General features: G+C 42.6%; 1 protein-coding gene across 1 annotated transcript; it reads right to left on the bottom strand.

The window, feature by feature from the left end:
- Positions 1-3,553: 3,553 nt before the first annotated feature.
- Positions 3,554-10,931, bottom strand: LOC145444619 (protein meiotic P26-like). The gene is made up of 5 exons (XM_080322639.1): positions 10,663-10,931; positions 10,474-10,585; positions 4,341-4,533; positions 4,000-4,190; positions 3,554-3,942 (listed from the first exon to the last, which is right to left on the bottom strand). The coding sequence occupies exons 1-5, from the start codon at positions 10,713-10,715 to the stop codon at positions 3,640-3,642; spliced, it is 852 nt and encodes a 283-aa protein (XP_080178765.1). The 5' UTR covers positions 10,716-10,931; the 3' UTR covers positions 3,554-3,639.
- Between the last annotated feature and the right edge of the window lie 31 nt (positions 10,932-10,962).

Here is a 10,962-nt window from a genome sequence, read left to right as displayed (position 1 = left end):
AATCAGAAAGATAATCTGAGGAATATCGGGGCTGTTTTCACGGAGTACCAGTGTTGGGATCAAGTCACTACCTTCGAGTCACGAGTCATTTCGAGTCATTGCACATTTTGACTCGAGTCAAGTCAGGTCAATCGATTTTCGAAGGTGACTCGAGTCAAGTCAAGTCACTCGATTTTTGGAGGTGACTCGAGTCAAGTCGAGTCAAGTTAAGTCAAGTCACGAGTCAAGTCACAATTCAAGTCAAATTGCATTTTCGAATTATGAGGAATGATTACGTCATTGCATTTTGCTAGCTGTCTGATTAACAGATTGATGTGGTCATTGATTCTGAACCGATGAACGAATATAAAGTTAAATATACACGCAAGAAGGCAATGTATCGCTCACATAGGCATATATGTAGAACTGTTCAACTGCGTAAGTAATTGCATAGCCTCAGTTTATAGTTACCAGCCAAACTTGAAAAACGAATTGATAAGAAGAAATACATTACTCATTTACATGTTGATATGATACCATTCCAGCCTACACCAATGGTTGAGGGTTATATAAACTATATTAGAATTCAATTTCAATAAAACAAGAGGTTTGGTTAAGAACAGAAAACAGAAATGAATATTATGCTATTAAAATACCTCACTACTAGTTTACGACAACCTAAGCTGTACGCTTCAATTACTACGTGTGTGGTCATTTTATATATGTGAGACAATGGTGGCTCAGTGAAACACACGATCATTGAGTGATTTGTCGCTCTCACGGGTTTCGCGAACAATCCGAACATATGGAAGATACTGTGATTTTTATCGACACCGATTACTTGATGACTTGAAATTGACTCGTGAATTTTGCTCCGAGTCACGAGTCAATCCACATTTTTGATGCGCCGAGTCAATTCAAGTCAAGTCATTTTTGCAAAGTGACTCGAGTCAAGTCAAGTCATACGAAAAAGCTGACTCGAGTCTAACTCGAGTCAAGTCATGACTCGAGTCATCCCAACACTGCGGAGTACCAACATTAAATTTTCATAAAAGTTATTCAAAGCCAAGAATTTTCGTCGTGCACAGTTGGTGTGCATATGTTTTCAAGAAATTATCGATGAACATAATATAGGTAGCGGGTTGTGTTGTTCCGTTCACACCGAATTGCCGCCCATGTGAAATATTCATCGCAGTAAATATGGCCCATGATAATGTCCAAAACGACTGTTTCGCAATCTAGCAATTACCTATCATACCGTAATCTAGCAGCTCATGGCGTGTTCTAATCTTGAAAAATGGACTTTGACTTTTTTAGCGTTAGACCTGTTTTAGCAGACCACCGTTGAAAATTTTTGGTCCAAAACATGAAATATATTTTCCGCTTTTAGACGCAGTGTTTGTATTTCTCTTTCAATTCCCAGTATCATACTTTGAGTTCTAATTAGTTTCAGTTCTTTTATCTGGAGAACATACATCTTAAACTTCAATAAAATCAATAGCCCGAAAAAGGTGACCCAGTGAAAATTTTCGGTGGTCTCGCCTGGGCGTTCGTGAAATGGCAAATTTAAACGGCGGAATTATTAAAGCGATCTATTTGCATATTGTTCGCGCACGTTCGTGCTTGGCAGAGGTAGTTGAACTTCTTGTTTACTAGCCATTGTGTCATAGATAACAGTGAGATGCAGATAACCCATCATATAGCTCTTTGTTATGCAAATAAAAATGATTAGAACCACACTATAAATAGTTTAAAGCATGTTTTTAAATCACTCCTTTACATTTTTTCGACATATTTGAAAAAAGTTGCAGAAAAAATTGGCATGAAAAATCGAGAAAAAGTTGCAAAAAGTTGCACCATAAAATCCCTCCAAACAGCTTAAAATATCATAAGACATAGATTATGAGTATCTAGGAAGCTGTCGGAAGCTCTAAAAAAGTTGCAAAAGTTACAAAAACTTGCCCTAGGAATAACTTATAAGTATCATATTTCCATATAAATACGAAAAAATTGAGAACCACTGGACTAAAGCTTTCCCACGGTTTTACACCATATTTGGTTGTCGTTGTTTCATAATTGCTTATAGGTTTGGACTTATTTATGTACATTATGCATATTTATAAAAGGTATTTTCTCTTTATATGGATTGGGGCGCTCCTATATTATAATCAAGAAATCAGGTAACACTAAATCGCACAAAGCGCGGAATAATTCTTCAGGATCAATAAAATCTTCCCTAAAACGACTCTATTTTATGTTGATTTCTGAAATATTTTCCGAAATAATTTTGGGTCGCCTACGAGCTTTGTACATGTTTAAATTGGTGTTTCACTTTTTGCAAAAACATAGTTATAATATGTCGTGTGAGTCAAATGATTTGGCGTGCCACGAAAAATCATCTCGCGGGTCGGGGGTTGCCGACCTCTGTGTTATACTCTTGGCAGTTTTGAAGTTGGAGATACACCAGGCTTAGGTGTAACATGTGTCTCGTACATCCAACAAACATAGTCCGGTCGCAATGTCGCAATGTCGCGCGAACGCAAAGTAAAAGAATGCATGAACTGAACATAATGGGAAAATCTCCAGTTCGAACGCCAAAATCTCGTTGCTCAAAAGATTTGTACTCTGCTATTGAGGCATTCACTGACCGCGATGCCTCCGTCTGACAAAAGGCAAACTCCTTGCGGCCCCTGCATCTCCCGCTCAAAAACTTGCGCAAATGACCGTACGGAGTTCGCACGCCAATGCAAATTAGCTGCAAAAACTGACTGTTATGACGATTATCAAGCATACGCTTCGTCGATTGGTCAACATTGAAGTGATCACCCTTCTTGCGCTGAAAACTATAATGACGAAATGTTTACTGTTATTGCGCGAACCAGATCATTGTTTCATTTAAAAGTGTTAGAATCAACCATTATTCAATTGCCCAAGCCTATTTTATGTAGATAAAACGATTTTCTGTATATCTTCCAAAATTCCTGCCTCCCTTGCCCCCCTGACCGCACGTCACTGGACTATATGGGGGAGGGGGGGTCAACCATCCCACATCGATGTACATCGGCTATTTCGGGTGGTAATTGTCCGTATGCTAATGCAACATGATTTTTGGAATGTATTTACACAATTATGGCATAATTTTACAACTAAAAAACAAATTTTTTTAAAACATTTGTGTAAAATGCAACCCTAACTATAACGCAGGGCGAATGTCCTTGTGATATTGAACTTGTGTAATGGGACTCCAGAAGTTTACTTGTGCAATTCGCTGTTTATATCTTCTTTTCCGCGGAACGTCTTGAGCCTATCTCGTACACACGCATATCAAGATCACACGGACAACTTCGTTTGGTTCTGTCTCCACGACTTGTAATTTTATTGAGTCAATCGTAACGTTGAATTATCTATGCTATACATATCACACACATATATAGGCTATATCGTACATGCATATATATTTATCGTAGAAACACGATGTATCTTACACGTATTCCTCTTCCTATCGATATTTCATACGACACGCATAGTATATCACACCTCATGTCCTGTTGGGTTTTCACTTCCTGAACAACGATTCAAGATTATTCATGAGGTCTATTTATGGGATAATTATAATGCACGAAAATGAAATCGGAACGTATCCCGTTCAAATGTCGTTGCTCAAAAGATTACTACTCTGTGGTGGTCTCGATCACAGACCGCGATTCCCCCGTCTGACAAAACGCAAACTCCTTGCGGCTTATGCATCCCGCTCCCGAAGCGACACACGAGCTCTCCTGTGTCGGGCCTGAAAACCTGAACTTGGTTGCTGCCGCCGTCGCAGAGGATAATGTGGCCGTGTTGATCCGTGGCGATTCCTTGCGGGTCATTGAAATGAAACTCTTCAATCCCAATCACGCTGGATCCGTTGCCGACGCCGTCGAAAATTGGGACTCTGTTTCCCACCCAGTCACTGACAACGACCTGTGAAAAGGAAAAAGGTCACGCGAGCTCAAATGGAACTGACCAGTCCGAGCCTACTGCGCCGTAATAAGTCACGGAAAGATAATTCGGTCGGCTCAAAGTACCGAAACCGAACTTCCGGACGAACTTTCCGTCCTCAGAGAAGACTTGAACCCGGTCATTCCATTTGTCGCAAACGTAAATCTGCCCCCTGTCGTCCGTTGCTACTCCTTGAGGTCCGCTCAGTTCTCCATCCCTCCATTCTGGACCTGAGACAAAAAACGGCGTCACTTTCATCGACGACTGTGGGTTGTTCAGAATTGATCGACTTTCAAAATGTCGTGGTTTTCAGTCCGCTTCCCATGCCTTAGCCTATACCATAAAACATATTGTAGGTACTTTTTTCGTACACACCTCACCTGATTCTTCTCTACCGAACTCCCGAACGAACTTTCCTTGTTCGTCGAATACTTGGATTCGGTTGTTACCCGTATCCGAGGCGACAATATGTCCGCGTGACGTCACACACACGTCGAACACGCCCGCGAATTGCCCTTCTGCGCTTCCTCCGCTCCCGAAGGCCCCCTTCACTTGTCCGTTCACGTCGAAGATCTGGAAGTCGGTCATAGAAGAGTTGATTCAGCATTATAGAGTATGGCTCTGGTCTCCATGCCAGTATAGAGTATGGCTGGAGTGAAGACTACATTGTTCTCCCATTGTTCGCCGGCAGAATGGTTGGATGAATAAACATTGCGCTGTGGTTGTTTCTTCAGCCTTCGTTTGAGACGCGTCACAATGACATGAATAACAATAGGGTTACCATATTTTGGAAATCTGAAAATAATAATAATATTGCAACTACCGAATACACATGGAGACACAATAGGATTGGTCACTACATTCGGTACGTGGACATATTAGCATGCGACACAATAGCAAGCGACATTTGAGCATGCGACACTTGAGCATAGCGACTTTTGGTCATGGCGACTCGTGGGCATGTAGACATATCAGCACAGGGACATGTTAACATGAGGACATATTAGCATAGGGACACATAAGTATAGGGACACACGAGCATGGATACACATGAGCATAGGGACACGTCAACATGGTGACAATTTAATAAGTGCCACTTGAGCATGGTGACACATGAGCATGCGATACATGAGCCTTGACGACACATGAGCATGGGTACACAAGAGCATGGGCACACATGCGCATATGGACACATGGGCATGGGGACATAAGAGCAAATGTGCACCTGAGCATGGGGTCATGTACGCATGCGACACTTGAGCATGCGACACGTCTACATGCAGACACTTGAGCATGCGACACGTGGATATGCAGACACTTGAGCATGCGACACTTCGGCATGCGACATTTGGGCATGCGACACTTGAGCATGCGACACTTGAGCATGCGACACTTGAGCATGAGACACTTGAGCATGCGACACTTGAGCATGCGACATTTGAGCATGTGGGCATGCTACACTTTAGCATGCGACACTTGGGCATGCGACACTTGAGCATGCGACACTTGAGCATGCGACACTTGAGCATGCGACACTTGAGCATGCGACACTTGCGTGTCTTAAGCGACTTTTGAGCATGCGACACTTGAGCATGTGACCGTATAGATTTGTCTGAAAAGCTCCAAATATCACGGTAAAGCGATAAAGGTTGTCATTGCTCCACATATATTGGAATCGTTTACACGTATCAGACGAACTAAAAGAATATATCCTTTTGTGAGACGAAAGCGATTGCAAATTCGCATTTCGACACGGGACTTGTTATATTATTTTATTTTTTCGTGCCGAGGGTGGGTAGGGGGGACATTAGGGTTGGAGGTGCGTTAGGGTTAGGATTAGGGTTAGGTTAGGATTAGGGTTAGCTTAGGGTTAGGATTAGGGTTAGGTTAGGTTAGGGTTATGATTAGGGTCCATGTTGGGGTTAAGGTTTCCCAAGATTAGGGTTGGGGGGATGGATATTAGGGTTGGTTAGGTTTAGAGTCAAGGTATCCCAAGATTAGGGTTGTGGGTGATGAGTATTAGGGTTGTGAGGGGGATATTAGGGTTGGTTAGGGTTAGGGTTAGGGTTAAGGTATCCCAAGATTAGGGTTGGGGGTGATGAGTATTAGGGTTGGGAGGGAGGATATTAGGGTTGGTTAGGGTTAGGGTTAAGGTATCCCAAGATTAGGGTTAGAGTTAGGGTTAGGATTGGGCTTTGCGTTAGGGTTACGGTATCCCAAGATTAGGGTTGGGGTGATGGGTATCAAAGTTGGGAGGGGGGATATTAGGGTTGGAGGAGGGGAGATATATCATTTTCGGACTGGTATAAATCCATGATTTTGACGCTAGTTAACTACACACTAAGAAATGACAAATGCTCAAGTGTCGCATTCTCAAGTGTCTCATGCTCAAGTGTCGCATGCTCAAGTGTCGCATGCTCAAGTGTCGCATGCTCAAGTGTCGCATGCTCAAGTGTCGCATGCTCAAGTGTCGCATGCTCAAGTATCGCATGCTCAAGTGTCGCATGCTCAAGTGTCGCATGCTCAAGTGTCGCATGCTCAAGTGTCGCATGCTCAAGTGTCGCATGCTCAAGTGTCGCATGCTCAAGTGTCGCATGCTCAAGTGTCGCATGCGCAAGTGTCGCATGCGCAAGTGTCCCCATGCTCATTTGTCACCATGCTAATATGTCACCATGCTCATATATCACCATGTAGAAGTGTCAACATGCTGAAGTGTCCCAATGGTTATGTGCCTCCATGCTCACTTGGTACCATGCCCATGTGTAACCATGTTGATTAGTCCCCATGCTAATGTGTAACCATGCTCAAGTGTCGCATGCTAATATGTTTCCATGCCCATGTGTCCCCTTGCTCATGTTTCACCATGCTGATATGTCCCCATGCGCATGTGTCCCCATGCTCATGTGTCCCTATGCTCATGTGTTACCATGCTAATGTGTCCTCATGCTATAGCGTCGCATGCTAAACTGCCGTTTTTCATTGTGTCGCATGCTCATATGTCGGGCAACCCTACATTCATCTTGAATTATGCAAACATTTCAACATCAACACTTCGACAAAAAATTGGTATGACTACAACCCAGCACCAGTGACAGAAAACGACCAAGTAAAAATTCTGTGCGATGTACCAGTTATAACTGACCGCGAAATCAGGAGCAGCCGCCCGGATATGATAGGCTTACCATATTTTGGAAATCTAAAAAGAGGACACTTTTTCAGAAATTTGAGACTTGCAAAACCGGAGAAGAATTCTCAAAAACCGGTGAATTTTTCCCACTTTGTGAGCGGTTGACTAAAAAAAGGTCATTTTTCCGCTCAGAGCTCGAAATACCGTTTTTCTCCCCACATTGCTAGGTGGATGACTAAAAAAAAAGGTCAACTTTTCGCTCAGAGCTAAAATAACCGTTTTTGAATCCGAAATACCCGCCGGAGCGTCACTTCTGTGCTAATCTACGGCATATCACTCGCAATTTGCTCTAAATCCGACCTAAATAATTTTCAAAAAAGAGGACAGAATCTCAAAAAAGAGGACAAAAGGGCGTCCTCCGAGGACACTTTCAAAAAACTCAAAAAAGAGGACAAATCCTTTTAAAAGAGGACGTATGGTAACCCTAGGATATGATAATCAAACTAAATAAGACAAGAGAATGCTTATTCATTGAACTGGCTGTCCCAGCTGATCACAATATAATGCAAAAAGAATCAGAAAAACAGTCGAAATACGCAGACCTCAAAATGGAATGCGAGAAAATGTGGCGATGCAAAATTGTACCGATAGTCACTGGCGCTACAGGGGTCGTAAGCAAAAAACTCATGAGGCATATCCAACAGATTCTGGGCAACGTTCGATTCGACCTGATCCAAAAGATCACGTTATTGGGCACTGTGCATATTCTTCGGAAGGCCTTGAATCAGGGCTTTGGAGCCGGAGCCCCGGAGCCGTGCATTTTCACCGGAGCTTGAGCCGGAGCCGGAGCTCTACATAAAATTCAGCCGGAGCCGGAGCCGGAGCTGGAGCCCGTTATTTTAGGAGTAGCTCCGGCTCCGACGTATTTCATAAGATGCTATTATATATGCAACAACCACATCTGCTGATTTATCATAATTGAACAGCAGGCCTGGATTTTAATGCTGTGCACAGCAATGGCATAGAGTAAAGTGCGTTCTAGTGCAACTTATGATGTTATCGACAATTGACAAGTATTCATTATGACGTCACAAGCCGGCACGGCGGCACCTATGTCTTCGTTGCTACATCGGATGTTACTGACGGCTGACAGACTCGACATTACTATAGATAACTAACCTATGGGTAGATTAGTAATCTATATAGACCAGGAATGGCCAACCTCTTCGGTTAAAGGGGCACATGCAAGTGACGAACGAGTGCGCGGTCCACTAGCCGCGCCAAGCGGGTAAAATTTTCAAAGTTTATAAATAAACTAGGTCAATAATATTATTACTCGAGTATATTGCGGGTCTACTGTATACCGCCCGCTAGGCTCAGTTTGCAAGGACACGACTATTCGGCGTCTGGCCACATCGATATCGAAGGTCTCCGATAATATGCGACAATCAGTCTGTGCCTAAATTTCACCATCGACGATCTTTATGCGAGCGCAAACGCGAAAAGACTTTCTCTCGTAATTGCGAATACAGTTAGACTCAATCGGGTAAATTAGGCGTTTTTTCATTTTCAGTTGTGGGTGGGTAGGCTACCAAGCAAGAAATCATGTTACAATTAAACACGCGAAGCGTGAAGAAAATTTTCACTACTATTTTAGTCTATTGTAATGTACGACAATTTACTGCAAATGTGTACCCTGGATCTGACAATGCGTCGGAACTGATATTTTAGTCATCAACATCCCAAGTGTCGCAGCCAGACTTGTAATTTTTGGTTGGCATTGCAAGTTCACAATCTGAGCAATTCATTTTCGATAATATAATAGGAAATTACCTCGCGGGCCACGCAAAACCCTCTCGCGGGCCACATTTGGCCCGCGGGTTGGCCACCTCTGATATAGACAGGCCCATTCGATAATTTAAGAGCCGGAGCCGGAGCTGGAGCCGGAGCAGTGGTAATAATGCGGCTCCGGAGCTGGAGCCGGAGCTATAATGTATGATAGAAGAAAGCTCCGGAGCCGGAGCTGGAGCAGTTTAAATTTACGGCTGCTCCAAAGCCCTGCCTTGAATGCACCACTGGACTAAAATTACACTTGTGAATCACAGCATAATTTCTGTAATTTCGACAATCATCTCTACCTCTGCTCTGTAACCCTTGCCAATTCTTCATCTACTCTACTCCAATGCTGTAATCTGACTTCTCCATGTATTGAATAGGAATAACAATTTGACTGTATTACTGAAATTTCAAAAATTTACTCCAATCTCGCCATTTTCCTTTGGGTGCAAGTTGCATCCCGGATTATGTGTGTATTTACCAGTTCTACTGTGAATAAAGAATATAATAATAATATAATAATTTATAGAGCGCCGAATATAACAATATATCATTACTACACCAGGGCGCTGTACATAAAAGGCAATAAAATATCAAGGTAAACGATATGTATAAAAGACGAAGTGCATAGTTGTAGGGCGGAATGAACACTACTCTAGGTCGAACGCTCGTGTGAATAAAACGGTCTTGATTTTCCGTTTGAAAATATATAGCGAGTCACAGAACACTTTTCCAGAATTTTTAGACTTGCAAAACCGGAAGAAAATCCTGAAAAAAAATGGTCAACTTTCTCGCTCAGTCCCCGAAATACAGTTTTTCTTTCACTTTATCAGGTGGTTGACTAAAACAACAGGTCGACTTTTCGGCTCAGCTCCCGAAATACACGCTGGAACGTACTTCGGTGCTGATTTACGGCATATCAGTCGAATTTGGCCGCGAATTTGACCAAAATTTTCAAAAAAGAGGACAAAAGGGCGTCTTCCAAGGACGATTTCAAAAAAGTCAAAAAAGAAGACAAATCCGTATGGTAACCCTAGATAACAATAGATACGCGATCAATGTATTGTTTCTTTGTATCTCGTTGTAAAGAATTGTTGAAGCAGATATGTTTGTGTGGCATACAATGAGAAGCGAATTTCTTTGAGCTCAACCCTGCGTGAAGTTGTTATTATTGTAGTCGAGCTGTTTCTCGACGAAGGTTTCACAAATAAACTCGCTCTCAATCGGCGGCCCTATGTGACGAAATGACCCGAACAGAGAGAGTGTCGGCGCGTATTAATGATGAGGAACAAGGAGAGCGATTGTGTTGTGAAGCCGCGCCATTCATAACCAGACGTTTGCAATTAGTTGATCGGCCTAATTATTGAGAAGTGTTAACTACATCGACCGCAACTGCAATCAATGCTTATCTCGGTGGCTTCGTCCGACCGTGACCATTCTGCCGGCGAACAATGGTATAGAACATTGGAGTCTTCACTCCAGCCATACTCTATACTGGCATGGAGACTGGACTTGTTGAGACTGCAGTTATAGAAACAAAAACCACGAACCTGAATCCGATTGTTGCCACAATCTGCGACCACGATATCGTCAGAGGCCGTTGACGAAATGCCATGCGGTAAAATCATCTCTCCTGCGCCATTGCCTTCCGTCCCGAAACATCTACGAATAGATTTTGAACGAATTTTTACCACAGATATAGTCATAGACACGCTTTGTGGCGACATAAAACCACTTACTTTTTCACTTGTCCTTTGTTTTGATACAGCTGCAAGGTTTCGTTCGGATTCATGATTCAGAGATGAACGAATTCAATATATATCCTGAATTTAAAATTCAAATCCTTAACTCGAATTAATTTCGTCACACGTCGAAATCCAAATTGGGTCTTGGGTGAAATTTGATCAAAATTGAAATGGTAATAACTTACGAGAATTATTTGTCCAAATTCAAATCCAACTTGAAATCGCCAACTTTACCCCGATTTTGAGTCGATTCGCTAAAATAGAGATGAAGTTACATCTGCATGCTCGATCGCG

The sequence above is a fragment of the Botryllus schlosseri genome, chromosome 8, assembly GCF_051294905.1.
Source record: "Botryllus schlosseri isolate E-star chromosome 8, Bs_hap1, whole genome shotgun sequence".
Classification (NCBI taxonomy): Eukaryota; Metazoa; Chordata; class Ascidiacea; order Stolidobranchia; family Styelidae; genus Botryllus; species Botryllus schlosseri.
This window is presented reverse-complemented; position numbering and strand designations above follow the sequence as displayed.

What these genes read in the sequence shown, in the direction of transcription:
- LOC145444619 (XM_080322639.1), bottom strand. Translation starts at nt 10,715, where the DNA reads ATGAATCCGAACGAAACCTTGCAGCTGTATCAAAACAAAGGACAAGTG. An exon ending in GTTCGGTAGAGAAGAATCAG is followed by an intron (nt 4,191 to 4,340) that starts GTGAGGTGTGTA and finishes TTTTTGTCTCAG; the next exon opens with GTCCAGAATGGAGGGATGGA. An exon ending in CCGTGACTTATTACGGCGCA is followed by an intron (nt 3,943 to 3,999) that starts GTAGGCTCGGAC and finishes TCCTTTTCACAG; the next exon opens with GTCGTTGTCAGTGACTGGGT.